The sequence below is a fragment of the Alosa sapidissima genome, chromosome 1, assembly GCF_018492685.1.
Source record: "Alosa sapidissima isolate fAloSap1 chromosome 1, fAloSap1.pri, whole genome shotgun sequence".
In the NCBI taxonomy this organism is placed as follows: Eukaryota; Metazoa; Chordata; class Actinopteri; order Clupeiformes; family Clupeidae; genus Alosa; species Alosa sapidissima.
The window spans coordinates 10,789,137-10,812,331 of NC_055957.1; the positions used below are offsets into that span (position 1 = coordinate 10,789,137).

General features: G+C 45.3%; 1 protein-coding gene across 1 annotated transcript; it reads left to right on the forward strand.

Annotated features, from left to right (window-relative positions):
- The first annotated feature begins 795 nt into the window (after positions 1 to 795).
- On the forward strand, positions 796 to 23,153 carry bcl2b (BCL2 apoptosis regulator b). The gene is made up of 3 exons (XM_042085255.1): positions 796 to 1,314; positions 1,439 to 2,068; positions 22,924 to 23,153. Exons 2-3 carry the CDS (start codon positions 1,526 to 1,528, stop codon positions 23,059 to 23,061), a joined length of 681 nt encoding a protein of 226 aa, XP_041941189.1. The 5' UTR covers positions 796 to 1,314; positions 1,439 to 1,525; the 3' UTR covers positions 23,062 to 23,153.
- The last annotated feature ends 42 nt before the right edge of the window (positions 23,154 to 23,195 follow it).

A 23,195-nucleotide genomic window follows, 5' to 3' on the forward strand; every position in this document is an offset into this window, starting at 1 on the left:
AAGGTAGCCACAACAGATCTAACAGACACCAGAATTGGAACATCATAATGATGATGGGTACCAGACCAGCAAGCAAGAAAGAATCTGCCTCTGGGTGTGTCTTCATCCAAATGTGTTTCTTCCTACACAGTTCATCTTTGTGGCATGATTCCGTCATTTATAGTGTAAGACAGAACTGGACAGCTGTAAAATGCCCTGGAAGTGACATGCAAACACACAGTCTAAGGATACAGGAGATGAGGTGGACAATGTGATATTTATGAGCAAGAACATGATGTCAGGGTCAGTGGAGGGGAGTGGAATACATATCCCAGAATTCTCTGGCAGCAACGACCACTAGGGGTCCCACATGAAAGCTAGGATGTAGTCCACTTCAGTATGACGCACAGCAATAATTCATAAGATGCTGCAAAAGGAGTTGCTTCAGCTCACCTAATATTCAAAGCAGAACAATTGCAAAGGCTGTCACAGATCAAAGAGCATAATTATGTAGTTCAAAGAACTGTTTTATAAAATTAGCTGTCTCAACTGGGTCCTTAAGCTGTCTTTAAAATGCAAAACGGATTAAGAGTTTCACATGACATCACAGCCATTATTTCTGGCATTTGAAATGAGGGAATTATTGTAGAATTAATGATCTATACCAGAATTGTACAATGTGTGCTGTGTGTCACCAAACCCTTTACTGGGAGATCCTCAAAGCTATTCGAAATCTCATTTGGGTAAGGTTACTATCGCTTATTTGTCTCTCTAAATGTAAGGACCACACATGAATGAGTGACGTAGTGTACAGGAAATACCTCAGAGTCGTCAACGCGATTCAACGCTCCCAGCAGAGGCAGACAAGCCAAGTCTGCCTGCCACAGGATTCACTCTAGTCGAATGGATCCTGTATGCGACTTGGGCAAGTTGTGCCGAGATGAATGCTAGATGTTCATTTCTTGCACGAACACGGGGAAGCTAATGGTGTATTGCAAGATCGCTCAAGACTCGGCGTTGCAAGCACTACGCTGATGAAAACTCGAATAAACGCGCTCCGAAATTATTTCGTTCCCTTCCGTCTTTTCAGGAGCTCCACTCCCAACAGTTTACTGTAGTCTGCCAGAATATCGTTCTCTCGCTCTCCGATCGTCCAAGACCTCGAGTGCTGTCGTGCATTTAGAACGCATTTGGAACAGATTAATGTTGTCATGGACTGTCATCTATACGGATATATATCCTGATTCACATCGAAGGATTTTCGCAGCAGGAAAAGTGGGCGTTTTACTAACCACATATTGATGGGTCATATTACTGGCCAGCATATGGACAGGAGTAAGTTTATGCTTGTCTTTGAAATTACATTAGGAAACAGAAGGTACCATTGCATGCTTTATAACAAGTGTCTACATTTGTATCATTTGTATCATTTTGATTATGTCGAACCTTTACTTCACAGAGATAATCAGAATGCTTGCACTGAAGATGGATATATTTTAACGCTCCGACGTTGCCAGTGTGCTGTTTGCTACAAGAAGTATCTATCATGGCTAACGAGAAACCCTACGATAACCGCAATATTGTGGAAAAGTATATCCATTACAAACTGACAAAAAAGGGATATGCGTGGGAATTCCACACTACCGACGAAATAGACTCATCTACCAACGGCCTAAAGGACGCACCTACTTTAGTGACTCGGCGGTGCCATGCAACATCGGCTGAGGAAGATAGCGCTCCACGTAAGGGCAGAGTTTCCACATATGACCAACATGCCGCACTTCATCGAGTTTTACGCGAAGCTGGGGATGAACTCGAAAGACTGTACCAGCCTGACTTTGCAGAGATGTCTATGCAACTGCATCTTACATCCATCACTGCGCATCGTAGGTTCACCGCAGTGGTTGACGAGTTATTTAGGGATGGGGTCAATTGGGGGCGAATAATAGCGTTTTTCGAGTTTGGGGGAACAGTGTGCGTGGAGTGCGTCAATAAGGAGATGACGTCGCAAGTGGACAACATTGCGGGCTGGATGACAGAGTACCTCAATGGACCGCTTCAAGCCTGGATCCAGGAGAATGGAGGCTGGGTACGTATCGTGCGCTGTCTCTTTCCGGCAGCAGCGTTTCTTCTTTTCCTTTTTCTTTTTTTATGTATACATGCCTTGCGCGTGTGGTAACGCCTCTTTAAGAATGACGCTTGCCTTTCGTGAGTTGCTGATTTGAAGCTCGCTGTTTGTCCTGTGTGTATGACCAATAAGGCTTGATGCTGTCCGTCACACCTCCCACACGCCCCCAGTGCGCCTGTCATGTTGAGCTTGTTCAATGGCATCCGTCGACAGATGCGGAGCATTAGAAGCTCACTACTTCGTTGAAACACGAGAGAATAATACAGGTTTCATCTCAGCTTACCTAAGGCTCATGATCTCCTGTACATAGTTTGGAACTGTATTTGAAATCAGACTCCAGACTAATGCAGAGTTGCTAATAAAATGTCAAATAAAAAGCAAACATTGACATTGTGTCCTTCAAAATCCCAAGTAGAGCTACATTTTTAAACAGTGCACCAGAATCACAGGCCAAGAAATACTTGCAGTAAAAGGTGTAACAGTCTGAGGTTGTTGGACCGTATTGGATGTGAGTGTCACAGAGAAGGTCTCATATTGGATGGATGACGGGGACAGAGAGTGGCCTAACTGATGTGTGAGAGGAGGGAGATGGCAGCCATTATCCAGTGCAGAAAATCAATTCAGTCATCCGGAAGCCCGGAGGACGCATGTCAGGGCACATGTCAGTATAATTTGAATGGCCCCTCCGGGCAAAAACACACAGAGCATTATATTGACTAAGGTGGTAAGTGATGGATTGGCTTTCCTGGTACGTAGCCTACTTACATATTAACATAGAGAAAGGCATACTCAAAAACATAAGTTTGTAGTATGTTGAAGTGAAGCATCTCATTTTGGTTTCATCAACCTTTCAAGAGGCAAAGCTTTCGAGGCTTTTGAGTTGTCTGATAGTGTCCCAGCTCAACCAGAGAAGCAGATGCAGCTTGGTGTCTATCAGACACGCCTAGTAGAGCAAGTGTTGGAGTTGAAGGGGAGGGCCAGGGTTGGGGGAGTGTGGTGGCGTCTCCTCTGCAGCCGGCAGAAAACGAACAGCAAAAAATTAGAGGCTAATTAGCAGGGAGCTGTTCAAACGAAAACTTTAACATGCGTCTGCATTATTCAGCCTCTCTGTCCGGAGGGGTGCATGCTGCTTCATCAATGATGTATGGATAGAATGTCATATTTAAGGAAGAAGCGTTTAACATTCCCCCTGAGTCCCGACCTCCAGAAGATGGCAAAGCTGGGCCCCATATCAAAGGCTCCCTCTGCAAAGAGGCCCAGAGCAGGAGAGTTGTTCACTCAGCTCCAACAGTTCCATTCCCTCTTCAATTCAGTGAGCTACAAGGGAGCTCTTTTTAGTTTCCTTTTTGGGAAAACGAAACTGAATCTCATCTGTCTGGAAGAGGGCAAAACATTGTCTTCTGATGTGGGTTTTAATCACTGAATTTCCATTTACACATCACTAGGGGCCATACAGTACATAACCAACATAATCAAGGACCGACATGCATACAAAATGCACCGTGTAATGCTCACTGGAGCATAATTATATACATCATTTATTCCAGTGTAAACAATGAAGGTCTGTATTACACAAATAAAGAAGTAGGCTCTCTCCTGAAATGGTCAGGTTGGGACATTGTAGAGCATATCAACCTGCTGTTAAAAATATTAACTGATCTGAATGACACAAAAACATGCACTCAGACTATACGTTAGAGCTCGGAGCTCGAATCCAATAGTGAGGGATTTCAGGTAACGTTTGTGGATACCTGATTCTTTAACACTCCTCTCAGGAGCCTGGGGAGCAGGTTTGCAGGTAAGTGTGCTGCTTCTCACAGTTCTCAGGTGTACTACACACCAGTTGTGGCCTAAATACAACAGGAAACAAGACAAAACTTAAATGTTATGAGTAGCTGGAAATAGAAACGTATCTCACTAATTGTTGTGGGTTTTAGGGGGCGTATTCAATCTCAATGTTCTTGTAGTAAAGACATTTATTGGAATGCAGAAGCTGAAGCAGGAGCTGTTTTGAATAGCATTCTGAGTAGCAATGTTATTATCACCAACAGACATTTATTTTTTTACAATAATGTGGCTCATGTTGGAATATTAAGCATGTCATTTCGGAAACCGTTGCAGTTTTTTCAAAAAGTGATTTTAAATTTGCATGTGAACTTTGTCGCATTTAATCAAGTGACAATGTTTGAACAGTGGTCACAAGTTTGTCACTAGACTCAAGGCAGATGCTCAGGCATACTGGGTGTAATGTGAGAGGTCATTTGTGGGTGAGGAGTTTCCACACACTAAATCCAGATAGGTGTGCCACTAATTAACTCAGAAGTGACTTTGTGCTCTATGTGAGTTGGATTTGGAAAATTCTGAGGCCGGGCTGGCTCTCTGTTTCCTGTTATTTGAATGCAGGTTCTGCTCAAAATAGTTGAGCCGTGGTCTCCGTGTTGTTGAGTCTGCAAATCCGGCTGTGCTTTCCTAATCACAACAGTTCTTTAACTACAACAATAACAGACTAAATATGTTTGTCTCTCTGTCTAGTCTGAAATATCATCATAAGCCTAACATTTACTTACTCTGCACATAGTATATCACACGCTGACAAACACACGAACACCCAACTCTATGTCTCTCAACCCCCCCCCCCCCCACACACACACACATTCTTATTCTCTAATTTCAGCTGGGAACCCCCGCCATTCTCCTCTGAGAAAAAGCAATTGAGGCTAGATTAAGGAGCAGGGCTCCTTTGCCTGACAGGATAATCACTCCCTGAGCCCACGCGCGGAGCACCTGTGTTTATTTGTGTGTCGATGTTTAAGGGGCGGGTGATTGGATACAGTGGTGACTGCCAGCCTCTTAAATTACATGTCTGACCCAGACATGTGGTTGCTTCATGGCAGAAGGTGGGGACTCTAGGTGGGGATTGGGGGTGCTTGTGAGGCAGGGGCTTCTGATGAGGATAAACAAAAATGTTTTTATTTCGACATCATCGTGCACATTGCGGTTGCTGACTTTATGCTGTGAGTGGTGTGATCAAAGGGACAGTTTAGGTCCTTTGCAAAAATCGTAGAAATCAATTCTGTCCCTAATGCTGCCTGTATTTCTTTTGTCCTTTTCTCTTTTTATGCGTGTGTGCTGAATCCTTTCTGGATTTTGAGGTATTTGTAACTAGAATGATATCACCAGACCCATTCACTTTATGAAGAAGATCTGGCATCGCTTCATTGGGGAAATGTTTCCAGTTGTAGCATCCTAATGGGCGTAGACTTTGTGTTAACTTTAAAATCATTGGTCCAGCCATTGATCGGATTGATGTTACTTCCTACTTCGCCGCTAAGAGCTGGTTCCTCCGAGAGTACCTTTAAAAACTGATAATAAACAACATTGGCAGTAAGGAAATAATGTATTTGCACAGTCTCTTGTATTTGCACATTCTTCTGGCTGCAATGATTTGATGTTTGCTGGCATTGCTACTACCATTTCATTGCTTCCTCTAGTTCTGCCACTGACACTACACCCCAAATACATTCATAGCAGGTTTAGAACACAAGGCAAGTCTCTGTGGCAGAGAGAGAAGCCCGGTTAACACTCTTGCATGACACTCCCAGTGCATCTGCTAAGGGTCACAGACAGCCATATCAACAACATTTCCGCTTCACTTCAAAGTTGAGAGGGTAGAGAACAAGGGGAAGTGATTTCTCTTCGTCAGGAGGCGGTGTTTACTGAAGATGAAAGGGAAAGTTGGAGCACTGGAGCTGATGAAAAGCCAACAGTCCTGTAAAAGAATGGAAAAGGAGAAATCAACATGTCAAACAAAATCTACCGCTGATTCCGACACAGATTTACACTGCCTTGATATCTGCGGTAGATCTTGATGGCAGAAAGGAAAGCGGCAAACAAGTAGGTGTCTCCTGAGGTGTCTGGAGAACTGTACAGTACATTCAAAATGGAGTACCTATGGTGCCCTGAGTGAGCTCTGGGCCGTGGTATGAAAAGAGGCACTGTTCGCGCTGTACAGTCCAGGTTCTATGTGGCGGTGCATGCAAAGTGAGTGAGCTGGACTCTGCAGAGGGTCAGCGCCTCGGCCAGTGTGTCCCCCTCAGCTGGGCCTCTCGCAAGAGCCGGTCTGGGCCTCAGCCATCTGCTCCCGCTCTGTTTATAGTGATCATCTCTGGCGGCTAATCTCAGCTGTACAGAATTTATCATTCGAACAAAAACACAAATTTACAGGCCTACTGCCTCTCCCTCTCTCTCTCTCTCTCTCTCTCTCTCTCTCTCTCTCTCTCTCTCTCTCTCTCTCTCTCTTTATTTTCCAATGTTTCTTTTTGCTGTTTTTTTTCCTCCTCCCCCATTCAATCATGAACATACTTGAAGAGGTGACATCTAATTAGTTGAGGAGATTTTGGGCCTTGATGGAAGCTCTTAGAGCTTCTTTGGATTAGAGGTAACTCCCATATTGATCTCTGGGTGTTGAGCTGCCTTCACATTCAGGTCACTATGTGGCAGTGCCAAGCAGATTGCCAAAACTGGCCATCCTTCCATGCTATTAGCTTCTGGTAAACAACCTTGCTTCAGTTGTAGTTTGTAATAGTAAATCCACTCAATATAGCCTTGTGACCACATCAAGGCCAAACTAGATGTACCGCAGAACGGTACAAAATATGACCGCCGCCCAGTCCTGCACATTCTCTCCGCAAAAATAAATCACACTTGTCAATTTGTCTCTAGCTCCTACTCCATCCCCTACTCTCGCAATGTTTGTGTATGTAAATGAGTGTGTGCATGTGTGTGTTTGCTTCTGTGTATATGTGTGATTCTCTGTGTGTGTGTGTTCACTTGTGAGTGTGTGTGTGTGTGTGGGGGGGGGGGTTATGGTGTGTGTGTGTGTGTGTGTGTGTGTGTTACTGTTTATGTGTATATGTGTGTGTTTTTGTGAGTCTGTGTGTGTGTGCATGTGCATGCCTGTGTGTGTGTGTGTGTGTGTGTGTGTGTGTGTGCCTGCCTGTGTGTGGCATGTGTGTGTGTCTTTATGTGGGTGTGTTTGTGTGTACATTTCAACTTCATCCGGCAACCCTTCACTCAACACCAACATCTGCAGGCTGATTTGTGTATAGTCACTAAATGTCAATAAATTAATTTATTGTATGGCCCCCCATAAATGGAATTCCACGAAGCTTAGCATGCATTCATAGGGTGTCATAGTGATCCTACAGGTCATTTTGTGCAGTTTTGAACACGTCAGCCAAAGATTACAGGGCCGTAGTTTTGCTTTTTCATTTTTAACTATATGGCGCTATAACGTAAATGAGGGGCTATGGGATGGGTTGACATGGCCTCTTGAGCCCAATGTACAAAAACAATGTGGTCCTCCTAGGCCCTACGGTTCTCAAGAATATTCACAGAAAAGTGTGTCCGCCCTACCCTCCTTTCGGGGGTCCAATCCGGCAGGGGGGTGAGGGATTAAAATGAAAATGGTTCCGGGTCATCCTTGTGGGCTACATGCCCATCAAGTTTCGTGCAGCCCGGTCTTTCAGTGTCCTGGGAATCGTGGACACAAAATGACTGAAAAAAAGTAAAATAAATATCCGGAAGAAAAAAAACTATGACTAAACCTATATGACCACTGCGTACACTAGCAGTGGAAATAAGAAATAAACACTAGTATCAGAAAGCATTGCATCCTTGTGGCATATCAATCAGGGTAGAGAGTTGTCTTCATACGTCAACAAATATCTATCTTCATTGCCTTAAAATGGGTCTCCAGTGCAGATTGAAAACTGAACAGAGCTCCCATGTATAAGGTACTCTAGCTCTTCCTCTATGGAGCATGTTTGAAGGCTGTGTATAGGCACCTTGCGCTGGTGCCATTAGCTTGGGCCAAGTCTCATTGGCTCCCTCAGGTCCTCCACACCCTTCCACTGCTCATTCCAGGGCCCCCTCTCGTAGGAGCCTGCGCTGTCGTTAGCCACGTCTGCCGTGGTGGGTGAGTAAATAGAGGGGACGACCTGGGCGTTGCTTTCCTTAGGGCCCCTCGGAGGGTGTGGAGGCTCCGTTGCATGGTGGACAATGACATCAGGTCAGTGGGTGTTCACACACCCAAGACTATTTTAGATCCATGTGAACTATGGATGTGGCTATTCCTGAAGGAATGTCAGTATATATGTGCAAAATGCGTGCGTGCGTGCGTACGTACGTACGTGCGTGCATGCATGCGTGTGTTGGTGCTATTGCTGGTTGTTGTGGGTGGCACAAAATGATATAATTCAAGTGTGGCTGTGTTTAAAATTTTGTTAATCCCTCATTTCGTCGGAGGATTCCTTTTATGATTCATGGTCACCAGTGCTCTTATGTGGTTTTTCCATGTTGGCACTGAGAGGTTTGTTGTGTGTGTGTGTGTGTGTGTGTGTGTGTGTGTGTGCAGGTCTGTGCGCATATTCAGTTTCCTTCCTCTGGTTGCACACGGTCGTCACGGCTGAGCGTTCCTGCATCCTGAGAGGCTGTCTTGACATCACAAATTAACTCTTAGCGGGGGAGGAACACACACAGATAAATTATACATCCTTGGCATAATCTTTGACACTAAATGGCCTGCCCTCAAAACAAGAGCTGCCCACCGCCGGCCTGCCCAGGTCTTCTCCTCTTCCCATGTACCTGCGGATACTGCCGACAGTGTCAGGTGACCGCGAGCACTCTGAAATATGCAGGGCTATGCGAGACGCCTCTAAATATAGAAGCGCAAGCACGCCTCCAGAGCGACAGTTAATTGCCTTATTATGAAAACATTAGAAGATTGTGACACGTGGCTTGTGCGCATGAGAGATGGCACTGTCACATTATGCTGACACCTGGGCGAGTGTGTGTGTGTGTGTGTGTGTGTGTGTGTGGAGAGGAGAGATGTGTACACCAGCATGGGAACAGGGAGTTGAAATTGGAGATAGAGACAGATAGAGATCTGCCTGCCTCCTCCTGTGTGGGGCCTTCGCAGCTGAAACACCTTGCTAGTTGTTGATTGCTTGAGCTGTGCACTGGACGGTGGCAGATATGCCACCTCTGACTTCAGTAAGGCTGCAGGAGGTCGCTTGGTTGTCTCCAAGTGCTTTTCTTTCCTATTTATGGTCCTGTTTCCATGACTCTATGAATAAAATATCACTGCGCTGTTCTGTTTTTTTTTTTTTTTTTTTTTGCTCAGTGCTTTTGGCTCTGCAACAGCAAGAGTCAGATTCTGTAAACAGATCAACAACCAACAGAAATAAAGCCAACCACAATCTCACCCTCAGTTTGGAGTTGAACTGAACTTTTTTGTAAACATACACAATGGAATGCAGTGTTCAGTGTTGGCCCTTCAGAATGGTTGCACAACTGCATTTATTTTCACACACAATTTCAAAAGGAGAAGTGAAAAGGATGATGAATGAATTTGTCACAGGAAGTGAAAAAAATTAAAGCAATCTTGGCTGCCATGCGAGTCCCACTCATGGAATTGTGAAACAAGTGAACAAACGATCGAGCGAACCCACTGAAGACTGTGGCACTCCCCTACCCGGGCGAGCCACTCCCTCCCTGGCAGAGCCCAAGCTGATGCGAGGGCGTGAAATCAATAATGTGCCACTGTCAGTGGGCAACACACGAGAGAGCCCTGGAGGGAGTAATTAGCCCTGAGAACGGTTACTTCCTGTCACAGGGCCACCATCAGATATTTTAACCAGGCACCAGAGATACTGCGCTTCCAGCTATCCATTAGCCAGCCTATATTTGATCCAGCAGGAGATACTGGTGTCCAGTGTCTGCAGCCATTCTGTGACAGTGTGTTTTACATTGTGTGATCCCTGGGAATTGAGCTCATGACCCGTGGCTTACTGTAAGTCATGCTGCAGGCAATGGATTGAATTACACAGGTAGCTAGCGAGTGAAGATTTCACCTCAGCATTAAGATCTATCTGTTTTAAACTCAAGCCTTGAATTCAGCCGTGACTTCCAAGAGCTGTGTAGTCACTCAACAAGTACAATGCACAAGGGTAGCGTATAGGCGACAGGGAAGAAAAACAAACAGCATCACAAAGAGGATTCACACACACACACACACACACATACACATACACACACACACACACACACATACACATACACACACACAAAGTCAGATGAGCAGTTACTGGTGGCAGAATGAATTCTCTTTCCCCTCTCCTCGTTCTCTGCAGACTGCCTTCATCTTTGATGGCGCCTGATGGCTTTTGATGTGTTGGAAAGTGATGTGTGTGTGATGTTGGGCAGATGAAAGCTGGAGGGGAGTGTTTCCCACGTACCTCTACCGAGCGCCGCCACACAGATCCTCCTCTGCGAGGAGGCCCTCGCCACTTCACGCACATTTTTTCTGTCAGCTTTTGACGCACAGAAAGCACAACTCGTTCAGAAGATGGATATCACCCCTAACAAGCCTCCTTTCACAGCTTCAACTAAAGCCCTTATTTTCGTGACTAGCTTTCACACAGGCCTGTCCAAATTCCTTGTGTGAGTATAGAAGGTGCCGCTATTGCTTGTTTTGATTTTTGTTTCCGATAAGAAACAGAAGCCCTAAGCCACCATACCTGCCATTCAAACATTATGACCATAGCCTTCATAAACCATGGGAACTAGTTCATCTAACCATGAGGTACCAAATTCACAGTCAATGTGGAAATAATTCATATGACATTAATTTGCATTGCTTGTGTGTGTGTGTGTGTTTGTGTGTGTGTGTGTGTGTATGTGTGACAGTAAGTGTGCTTAGATGTGTGAAACTCGTGACATTTGCTTTGTCATGCATCAAGGGAAAACAATGTTTTTCCAGTAAACAGGCTCATTCTGGGACATGTGACCAACAGTGAAATATAATGTTTGCTGATCTCAGAGTTACCTCACCAAGAAAATGATCTCAGTATGACTCGTGACTCAGCATGATTCAAGAGATTTTTTAATAATGTAAGATTAAGGCAAAGCTCCTTTTAAAAGACTTGATGTCATGTACTGTAAGTTGTTCATTCTCTTTGTGGCACATAGTGAAAATCTGCTTAGCAATAATGTGAGGGGTGACCAAAAACAGTTGAGCCCAGTTAGGTTGCAGTAAATTGATGCCCTTTTTATTTTACCATGGCTTTGCATGGCGCCATGATTCATACCCCCAACACCTCCTGAGTAAACACTTTTATGACTTAATATTTAATGGGTGCGTTTTGCTACTTTTGATCTACCCAAACATTCACAGTTTGGAAAACCCAATGTCTAGACATGGTTTCGTTCACTCAATATGAACAATATAAACCATTCTTATTGGGCCTAATGAAATTCTATTTTTCCAAAGTTAAGTGCACTGTCTGTTTGAGTGTTAAAAGACAATATTGTGTGAGGGGGACTCAATTTTCAGTGCCTTGTTAATTTGTGTTGACACACTCCAATTTTATGTCTTAATTAGCAGGTCAGCTATATAATGACAAAACAAACGCCCCCCCCCCCCCCCCCCCCCCCCCCCCCCCGGCCTTTTCCAATGTGTAGCTTGACTTAACTTTGCCACGATCTTTGTCCTTGTCTAACCTTGTTTAATAAAGACAGAATATTACATCCATGTTCTTCCATTACAAAGGCCTCAGTCAGAAAGCACTCAAAAACAGCCCAGGCACAGTAGCAGCAGTGATTAGGAGCCTTTGATCTGTGGGGTGATGTTAACAAGTGGAGGAGGGATGTCACAAGGGGGGGGGCTTTTGTCTAACTACAAACAGCAGATTTTTTATTAAACTGTGACGGTGAAACAGTAGCTCAGCCACATCACACAGGCAGAGGCACAGGGAGGGGCAGCTGACTCTGCCAAAGACGAGGGCACCAGACACGTCTGAAGAGGCATACAGCCATACATAAAATGGCAGCCAATTTGTGCATATGTTCAGGTAACAACTAGCCAAACGTGTGATTTTGCAAAAGATAGTGTTTGGATATTGATGTTAATGTCCATTAATGTTCACTAAATTGCGTTGCGAAATATCATACTATATGATATCTTAGTTGTTCCCGCAGAGGTTGTCCTTAAACTATCCCAAAAATATGTTCCATCAAGGTCTTTGGCCTGCAGCGGAACATTATAAACTCATTAATTCTCCTCTCATTTGAATTTCACTACTCTTATAGCAGATCATTAGAGGGGGAAAACCTATTAATCTGCAGTGGAAAAGTGCCATTTTCATATGATTAAAACCAACTTGACCTTTCATTTTTCAGCCATAAAAGTTTTCAAAGTGTTCTACTTGGTTCATGGCATTGAGAGGGCTTCACTCTTCCCAGTAAATACTAATCAAATCCCAAATGCAGCTAAGGCCACTTAGAATAGGCTATAGAGCAGTCAAGTCACATACCAAACAACCTTGAGTATAAAAGTGCTTTTGACCTTCATGTCTATCATCTCTCTTTGCCAGAGGGAATTTAGTCAACAATAGGCCATTTATCGTCATTTAACACTGTGCTTATTTTCATGGTCCTGCTCATGGTAGTATGGACATAGATTATGATATATTCTATATGCTTTTCTCTTTGTTTGGTCATGTACAATCAACATTTAACTTTCATTTAATGTTAATGACATTTACTGACAATAGAAGAAGCCTATGTCAATATATTATTGTCTATCAATTAAATATAATGTTTATAATACTTATGGACACTTCTGTCGTAACCTGGTACACCTACAGTATGCTGATGCTATAACAGTAAATCTAGGCAGTTCGAAACATGGTTTCTAGAAAGAGCTTGGTTCGAATCAGACTGATTGGTTTGCTGAAGGAAAAAGGAAACTACAAAACAAAGTCTAGACTTTGTATCTCTTTACACATACTAGACCTCACTCTTTTTTCTCTCAGGGAGACCCAGTAGGCTGCAAGCAGTTATCAATATCTGTCCCTGGCCATCCATTATCTTTTACTGCCTAAACAGCTGGGCCTGAAGCCTGCTAGACCACAGGCCAGAGGGTGGTTCGGAGTTAAGGGAGGCTCTGGATGCTCAAGCTGCATCCCATGGCATTTAGCACCATGAAACAAAGTGGGATTGTTTTCCCTCCACGCACCATGGCATTCCTCTCATTCCTCAGGGCAAGGCCAGGCTGGGAAATCAGCTGGGCACAGGGGGAGGCCACTGAACTTTTCCCTGCTCTCTGTTCTCTCTCCCAGCACAATGACGGCAGTGCTGAAAGAGCCAAGCGGAGGTGGGGACGGAGGCCTCCGTATATGGGGACAGAGGAGCTGGGGTAACTGACACATATAGCAGTTTCAGTTTGTAAAGGAAAGAAACTTCATTTTCCACTTATTCTTGTTTTCGTTTCAGTTTGGTCAGGTGATTAGGAGAACAACCTCCTGACTCTGTCCTCTCTTTGCTAAGACTCTTTCCCCTCTCGATCAAGCATGAACTTAGCCTAGAAATCTAGACGCGCCCCTAGTGGAAGCAAATTACATTTGCTGCCAGGGCTAGTCTAGCAACTCTCCGTTGGCTTGTGAGCTCCAGAAATCGAAACTTAATCAGGCCAATGAAATCGTGTATAGAGTCGTTAGGTGGGCTTAACATAATGATTGATGGCAGAGTTGCAACGGTTTGGCTTGAATTCCCTGCTACTTGAAAACAAATAAGATGGATGTTGCTGCTAGCAAACAGTGTGACACGAGTTAAGCTTTTATTAAGTTGGCAAACGTTTGAACTAGCCAACTAGATCTGCTAGTGGGAAACGCATGGGACTCATAGCGCTGCCGCTGTCCTATTGCATGCAGAGGGAATTTGAAAGACAACTGATTATCCCGCCCCTCGGACTGAGCACTGCGAACGGTGAGTTTCCAGACCCTACATTTTAATGTGGGTCTGGCTCGTCAGGCTAGCATGAACTAATTGTGGGGGAAAATCCCTGCCATGGATTTTGAATGCTCAGCCTACACGGCCTGTTACATACAGGTTATGAAAGATGTACATGCAGAACTGGGTCAGATTGATAAGGGGGCAAAAAAGCCCCCCATTGTGGTCCTCTGTGATTATTCTTCAACATTGTTCAAAGACTTTAGTCCATGCAAAGCATTGATTTATTATTTTAGCATCATAATTTGCATTGCAGCTCTGTAACAAGAGTGTCATCCCTCCAGGGAGCCAGCTGCAAAAGTAACGTGTGTTATGTTGTCGCACCTGCTCGGAATCAAACCTGCTTCCCCTTGCCTTGGAATGTGTCTAAAGGCCCCTTTCCCCTGCATTTCACTCTGTTACACTGCAAATACCAAGTCAAGCCTGAAACTATTTTCATTTCCACTGCTTTAGGAGTAATACTCCGCTTCTTCAACTCCAGCAGTCTCTAAGACAGATAAGCCACAGAGAGACAAAAAGGCCTTGATTCTCTCGGCTCCACTTCAAAGATCTCCTTTGAGGACCTTTCTCACATAGGTCATTGTTTTTCTTTTCATTTTAATGGTCATCTGAAACCCTTTAATCTTACCAAGTTGGAGTCAGTGTTCACTTCACTTATAGAGAATGGTGAACCTGAAACCAAGCACCATTGTGAGGCAATGTTCAGAAAGAGTGGAAACTTGTTGCCAAAACCTGACTGCTATCATTATTTTGTAGCTGCATAGAGGGCAAAACCAGTGAAAGAGGAGACAGAATGGATGGGAGATGAATGATATGATTTTTTTGTCTCTTTTTGATCTTTTCTTTTTGTTGGTGTTATGTCAGTCAGCGCGGTTTTCACATTTCACTCTGTAATATGCTCCTGCACCTATTGCCATAATAAAGGGGGAAGATTGAGAGCTTACAAAGGAGCTGAATCATGCTTTTGGCCATCGAGTGTTGTCTCCACGGCGTCTTTGCACCGTTATTTCCATGGTTACCAGACATTTAGGCTGGCAGCGGGTGTCTGCTGGTTGCCAGGGCCGTTTCTGAGCTTCGGTGTAACTGGCCTCGGCATTATGGAAAAGTTCATTGCTGTCCAGACCTATGCTGAGTTTGTGCTTGTTACACCCACTCTCTCAGGGAAGAATGGTATGTTTGTAATCTCCTCGTCAAGGTTTTAACTGTTTGGACACACACGCGCACACACTGTTTTTGCTTTTTTCACCTGCAGTGCAGAAACTGAATCGATTGCTCTGTCCTTGTGTGAGGTGTTTGTGTCAGGGCAACAGTGTGTTGTGCCAAGGCTACACCCCCCCCCCCCCACACACACCTCAACATGTCATCATTACTACCTGTAAGACACCTCAACATGTCATTATTATGCTTCTCTCAGAGAGAGAGAGAGAGGGTATAAGAGAGAGAGGGGGCGTATAAGAGAGAGAGAGAGGATATAAGAGAGAGAGAGAGGGAGAGCTTCAGCCTCTTTTGTGCATGGTCTTTCCTAGGGTAACTGGAGAACCTTCTCCCTCCTTGTGGGTACCCCTCTTTGCTTTTAATGACATGAGGCCTGGGCCCTCGACAAGTGACTGTTGCTAGGATTCAAGTATAAACAATGGCGTGTGCCCAGAGCCACTGGCGTCCTGTCCCTGATGTGGGTTTTGATGTAATCCAGTGGGCGCAGGCCGAGGTTAACCACCGGAGAACCTCAGCCTATGATGTCGGAGCAACAGCCCCATGACAACGTAGATTATGCTGGGGTGGCATTAGTCATGTGACCAGTCTGGTCATAAGGCCCCATGCTGAGGTCAGTGGGGGAGGGTTTCGCAGCCTGGAAAGGACCATGGAAGTTGGGCAAGATAGCAGTTACACAAGATGGGATGTATGTCGCACAAGATGGCACATGCTACTTGGGAATGTTCACATTCCCACAGTCTGGGAAGTGAGGCCTAGGCTACTCTCTAGTCCAGAGGCAATGGAGCATGTCCTAAAGCAGAGCTGCCAACTCTCACACATTGAGAGTGAGATTCATTCATTTGATTGGCTCCACACGCTCTTAGACCATTCAAATGCGTGAGGGTTGGCAGCTCTGCCTAAAGGATCCTCATACCTCATACCTCATACCTCTCTCATCTCAACCAAGTTTGTGTGTGTGTGTGTGTGCATGTGTGTGTGTGTGTGTGTGTGTGTGTATGTGCTGTGCCTGTGTGTGTGTGTGTGTGTATGTGCTGTGCCTGGAGTGAGATCCACAGGATATAGGCGCATCATTTCTATCATTACATCACATTACCTCATGAAGCGTGGTAGTAGAAGATAAGACCTTGAGCGTTTGACCCTCATTACCACAAAGGCGTCTTCGATATGTCGTTAATGAGGGAGGCGTTTTGTTTTGAGTCTTGAAAATTGGACAAAGGTCACAGATGACACATAAATTGTAAGATATGGGACTAACGACTGTCAGCGGGAGGCATTGTGCTGTGAAAAGGATGAATCCCTCAACGCACAGACATGCGGTCAAGGCATCCGGAGATCAAGTCTGGAAAGCCTGCTGTGCGCCTTCAGTTTCTTTTTATAAAATCTAATTCAGTTCAATTGAATTTGTGTTGAATAGAACACAGAATGTAACACAGTCACAAAGAGGTCCCCCGAATAGAAACAATTGTCGTCGTGACGGGTCGGTATGGACACATTGTGCCTCCTGGCCTCTGGTAAACCCCTATTGTTCCAGAGGGCAGGGCGATGTTGCCAAGGGTGTGGTGATGGGGGCGCCCTCTCACTCTGCTTACCTCCACCCTGTGGCCTCTCCTCTCCACCTCCGCTCAGCAGCAGGTGATGACTCAGCATCCTCCTCTTCCTGCATCCTGCCGTGTCTAGCTGAGGCTGGAGCGGCTTCGTTAGATTGACCAGATCAGCGGGCGTGGCTCTCTCTCTGGCCCCCTGCTCGCTCGGCAGTTTATTTATAGAAGTAAGAGACAGACAGCGCCGCTCTTTGGTTAGTGCCCCTCTGGGGAACGGGCGAGGAGAGCCTGCTGCAGACATGAGCTTTTGTCAGCGCTCCTCTCGAGGGATGCCAGAGCCAGGGCCAGGCCATCATGAAAAGGACACACACACACACACACACGAACACACACACACACACGAACACTCCCCTATCGCCTCTCTGTGTGTGCTGTTCTGCTGGGCATGGAGGCTCTGTGACAGGCAAACGCTTCAAAGGTGGTGCTGCAGCAAGACAATAAGCTCAGAATACACTGTGACATTAGAATGGTGTGTGTTTGACTCTGTGATTTATAGAGTGCCTATTTTATTTTGCAATTTTACAATTTTCCGATCCTGTTGTTGTGTACTTGATCTCTTGCTTACCTCATTTCTAAGGCTGTGATCCTGGCTGGAGTATTACTTTGTTACTTTATCATAATTGGAGCAAGTTGCTTGATACTATTGCAACTGACAGGCCGCTGAGTAGCGGCTGCTCTTTCATTTGAGAGAGATGACTATCGCCTGTGACAGGGTTCCTGAGACTCAATCTCCAGTGACACTGGTATGAGAGGGGGAAGAATTAGACTTTTTTAATTGCCAGGTGCTATCCAAAAGACACCAGGCTGGCGAATGGGGGAGGAAAAGAGATGGTGGGTGGGGTGGGGGGGTCGCCTCAGGCAGTCAGTCCAGAGTGCAATGTGATGAGCCAATGCCCCATGGACCTGTGGAGGCAGCGCGAGGCAGCCAGTCAGAAGTGGGACAGAGTGAAGCAGAGCACCACACTCAACCCTCTTCCAGTCAGCCATAATGCTACGGCACATTGTTTGTGACAGGCTGTTGGAATTTGATTGTGGAAATATTGGATCCGTACAGTAATTGGATTATTGGTCCAACATTTTCTCTAGACGGTCATTGTCTTTTATGAAAAATACGGCAAAAAGGATTTTTCAGCCCATGCTGATGAGAGATAAATGAACAATAAATTGAATTTAGGTATGGTTCATGTCCTTGCAAAAAAGAGTAAACAAATAAATAAATAAATAATAACTGGAAGTAATATGTCACCTACACACATGCTTTATTTGATTTATTCATGGTTGTTTCCAAAAGAGCAATGAGGAACCGTTAAAAACAGGAATTCTCAAGATGGCTGCCGTTGATTTATGGGCATATCAAATTCCATTTTTGCAGGAGACTGGATAATGGCCTGGGGAAAGCTTGTGTTTTGTGTACACACACACACTGCCACTGACACACATTTGAATATTTATGAGTGAGAATTGGGACGATCGCAGGTCATTTTTGCAGACAGCGCAGTGGTTGGCACTCAGATGTGGGCTGCCAGCTCAGCGGCGCTCCCTGATGCCCCAGGTGTTTTCCAGCGCATACAGACGGCCCTTCCAGGCATGGTTCGCCAGCACGACAACCAGAGCGCATCTGTCTGCTGCACGGCCCTTCAATCTCACCTTCCGCCTGAACACACAGGAGATTGGAGTCCAGTTGTATAAATGTATCCAGGTCAATAACATAGGATTTTTTTTTTGAGAGAGAGAAAGGATTATTCTCTGTAGTGCTGTAACCTAATCCTTTTTATTTCAAGTTTTGTCAAATGAGACTTTATCTCAGTACTGCCAGTGCCATCTCAGGTAGCTCTAATGCTGACTATCATGCTGATAGCGACTTGTCCGTCCTGCATTCCTTTGGCATATACTCACCCTTCTCTGCCACTGTTAATACTGCAGCCATGCAGTTTGAAACATCGGCGGTCATAGCCATCTCCTCTATTTTACTTGGCCAGCTTGTTAAATCAATAGCCTGAGGTTTTGCTGGATGTGGAGTGTCAACTTTATCCAAGGGCTTTGTGTCCTTTCGGTCCCCGGCCAGTGCTGACTCTCTGCATTCTGCCGGTAATGAGCACGACCCAAAGTACTCAGTCATCGGATTTCCTTCAGGCGGGTCGATGAACGACACTCCTGAGACCTGTGGCTTCAACCTTGCCGCCTGGTACAAGGTTACTGCTTTGTCACCTATCGTCTGCGCTGGTCCTCATTGGAAGGCTTCAGTGTGTGTGTGTGTGTGTGTATGGGTGTGCGTGTCTTTGGGTTGCAGTCTGTGTAAACAGCAGAAGTGTTTGTTTATGTGAGAGTTCAAACCCACTGGGAATTTCCTGTCTTGCTTCGTGAGATCAGTGTGACAATCAGTCATGAGACATCCAAGTGATCCTGTCTAATCGTTTTTACACTTGCCTTTTTACTTGCTGTCTATCTATCTATTTATACTATCTTTAACGATAGCTTTCTGCTCATCACAAAGGTGATGGTAGGTACCACCACACTGAACTGAACTGAACACAGAACTCAACAAAGCACCTCATTTGTGTCACTAATGTCACAAAGCTGTCTGGTAACCATGGCGCACTGGCAACAAGTTGCGGGTCATGGCCCTCCCTCGGCTGGCCTTTCATTAGTCTGGGGCTCGCTGTGGGTTCCTCTGGGGCTTTATGGATCTCACATGGCCGAGTCAGGGCCGTCATAAAAGGGCAGGCAGAGTGATGTGACCGGGGAGGGATTGTGGTTGCGGGGGCTCCATGTGATTGCCCTTCACTTTATTAAAAGAGGGCCCATTTAAGTGAGCGCATTCCTCCTCGGTGCTCCCACTGCACTGGTGTTGGGGCCGAGCTGTCTTAAAGGAGTAGTGGTGTGTTTTTCTATGTGTGTTCATAATTTCATTTTAGTTGCCTCCGTATGCAGAATGTATTTTAGAGTCGCTCATGAAGACAGTTGTGATAGTTACTGGTATTTTCCTTCATTCAAAAGAGCTGTTTGAAGCTGCAGTAGTACTTTTCCACCTTGCAATTGGAGTCTTGAATCCAATTTAGTCTGGCAATCAAAGAAGCAAGCCAGAAGCAGCAATAAGAAAACTGTGACATATTTATATCTTTGTTGACAAATATTTATATCTCTGTTGACACCTACTCATGCCCACGTACAGCTGCTATATCCAGCAATAGCACTTACCATGCTTGCGTGTCAAGACAGAAGTGTTGTAATAGAAAGGAGAAGGCTGCAGATTTTTCTGTCGACCCTGTGCTGGAGTCACATGAGTAAGTTGTGTACACTGGGCACTCCTCCCATGTATGTCTGAGCGAGAGAGAGAGTGAACGAGAGAGAGAGAGAGAGAGAGAGAGAGAGAGAGAGAGAGAGAGAGAGAGGTGCGGGGGGGGGGGGGGTGTCTTATGATGTCCACCTGACTTTTCGCTAGCGTGTCATACTCCCTGGTGGAGTTGCGGTCTGGTGCTTCCATGATTCCCTCCTGTGATCTGTGATCTATGATCTGGCGGCTCAAGTGCTTTCTGAAGCAGTTCCCACATCTAAGGTGAACAGAGCAGTATTCAAAATGCTATGTGAGGGAGGTGAAGGGTTTCAGGGATGCTCCTCAAAGAAGCTGGCAGGATATTAAATTCATAGCTATATTAAAGTGACCTCACTGCTCCAACATGATCCGTAGCAAGTTGATAACAATAGATCCTTGCGGTGTTGCATGAGTCATGGTGTATTAGCACCTGTGATTACCCAGGCTCCGCACATATGATCCCCATGGGAGTGTGTGCAATAGATCACCTCTGTATTCCAGCGCCATTGTATGTAGTGTTTCAGGAGACTCTTGAGAACCAAGGTAAGACGGTCAGTGTGCGGGCTACACCAAAGGCAAGTGATCGTTTACTGTGACATGTTGTTTTGTTCACAGCACATTAACTGTTTGAGAGAGAGAGAGAGAGAGACAGAGAGAGAGAGAGAGAGAGAGAGACAGTTTTATTTTGGCAGACGGGGCCCCCTGCTGAGAACACATTCTCACAGTCGGTGGTCTCACCATGGCCCACATTACACAAATTAATGCACAATTCAGTGGTGATCCACACGTGGAAGGGTGCAGAAGCAGACAGTGAGACAGAGAGAGAAGCAGGGAGGTGTGTGTGTGTGTGTTGGAGGAGTGGGGGGAGGGGGGGGGGGGTAGGAGGGAGAGAGGTGTCCTTAGGGTGCCTGATGACCTACATGTCTCATCGGTCTGCGTTGCAACTCCCTCACATCCGCCTTGGATCACAGGCCGTCGAGGGCCGAGGTGGTAAATGTCGGTACCTGCAGGTTTTTAGCCCACAGGTGTGGGATTGAAGATGCAATGTGAGCACATTTTCTATGTCTCCGTCTCTAGTTTATGGTTATGGGGCCTTGGCTGCAGAAAACGGAAAGAGACAGGAAGGAAATGGTTTTGTCTGCTTGTAGCACTTTTGGGATGGATCGCTCAAGTGAGATCATATCAGCAAATGCCTTCAGAATTCACATTTTCTTGCATTCCTGCTCTTCGACTCCCAACCGGCACTCTCACTGTACTGAATGCAGAGATGGCATGAGACTGTAGCACGCTCATTTCTAACAAGTGTTGTGTTATTAAGTGTAAATTGAGGTGCCAAATTATTGCATTCATAATGGTTTACTGAATTCCTTCAACCAGGCAAATAGAGGTTCTAGAATAAGTTACATCTAATGCAGATTATTCTAGAACCTCTATTTTCCAGTGCATGACAGGAAATATTTACATGAAAACTGAATATTTAACATTTTATATGGAAGTATTTAGAGAGCTATTTTGTTACCATCAAATATGCGGTATACATGCTGAAATAAAGACCCTGATCTTCTGAATAGAGAAACCATTCTCAGTCAGACTACATGAGGTCCTGCTGCTGGATTCCACCTTTAGAGACAACTTCCTGTACCCGACTGGTTTCCCTCAGCGGGCGCCAGAGAGGACATCCTCATCCACCTCTGTCATTCTCAAGAACTTCCCATTTCCAAACTATAGTGAGAACTCAGCCAGGAGGGTCAAGGGTACAGAAATACCACCGCCTTTGTCTGAGGTGATGGTTTCTTCCTCTGAATCAGTCCCCCTGAATAGAAGCAAACTGGTATCCTTTCCGACACTGTATATGTTTGACATTCTCTGACATATACACCGACGACGTTAGTGTGTATCCTGTGAGTGTGATGCAGGGATTGGTTCACATGACTCGACTCTCTCGCACACTCGTGGTCGACAGTCAGGTGCTTCAGGAAACGGAAGAGCTAAGGCCAATTGGCCACTGGCTTCATGCAGTTTCCAATGAGTTACATCAGTTAGCCTATATCTCCATTTTAGCCATATAGGCTAGCTATGGAGCAAACAGTCTAACGCACTTCTATTGAATTAAACTAAACCAGGTTAACGGAATCAGACTGGGTTATTGCATGCACAGAGAAGAGAAGGGTAGGCTATGTATCCTCTGATCTGGGGTAGATGATAAATAAGCTAATCTCCCAAAAAGGTCCTTTAAGGTTTTAAGGTTTTTATGATAAACACTCCAAGGTAATTATCACAATCACATTGGCGTTTACTTGGCATAATATGATTTGTGTGTATTTCTGTGATTTCTGTGGCACACCCATATGTGTGTGTGTGTGTGTGTGTGTGTGTGTGTGTGTGTGTGTGTGTGTGTGTGTGTGTCAGGGGGTGGATGTGGACTTTTTTTATTGCCCTCTTTTTGTATTTGGCATCTTGCATGTGAGAGCATGTGCTGAATGAACATGAAGATCGGAACCCACATTTACAGTCTGGCCCCCCCAGCGAGCTGTGATCATGTGATCACAGACACACACACACACACACACACTCACTCACAGAAAGAGAGAGATAGACAGTTATGCACAATGATTTCAGTTTTGCAACCCCTATTGGTCTACATTCTTTCTGAGACATAGAAGACAAAACAGCACTCACATTACAGTCAAAACAAAACAATGCATAAAGATGTTTGCAAATGCTTTGAAATTATGCTGCATGTCTACCTTCTAACAACAATACAAAAATGGCTTTTAGATTCATTTTAAATAATTTTCCTCTCTCTCTCTCTCTCTCTCTCTCTCTCTCCCCCCCAGGAAGCGTTTGTGGAGCTCTACGGCCGGCAAAAGGAGAGTGTGTTTCGCAGCTCATGGCCGTCCATAGTGACCATCTTTGGCCTGGCTGCTGTCGGCGCTATAGGCCTGACTATCGGGGCTTACCTGGTTCAAAAATGAAGGACACCTTTCTTCTTCCTTCTTCCTCTCCTTCCCTCTGTCTTTCCCTCCCTCCCTCCCTCCCACTCTCTCTTTCACTCTCTCTCTGTCTCTTTCTCTCTCTCTCTCTCTCTCTCTCTATCAAACACACACAC

Coding starts and splice junctions, on each gene's coding strand:
- bcl2b (XM_042085255.1), top strand. CDS start 1,526: ATGGCTAACGAGAAACCCTACGATAACCGCAATATTGTGGAAAAGTAT. Junction 2,069..22,923: donor TCCAGGAGAATGGAGGCTGG/GTACGTATCGTG, acceptor TCTCCCCCCCAG/GAAGCGTTTGTGGAGCTCTA.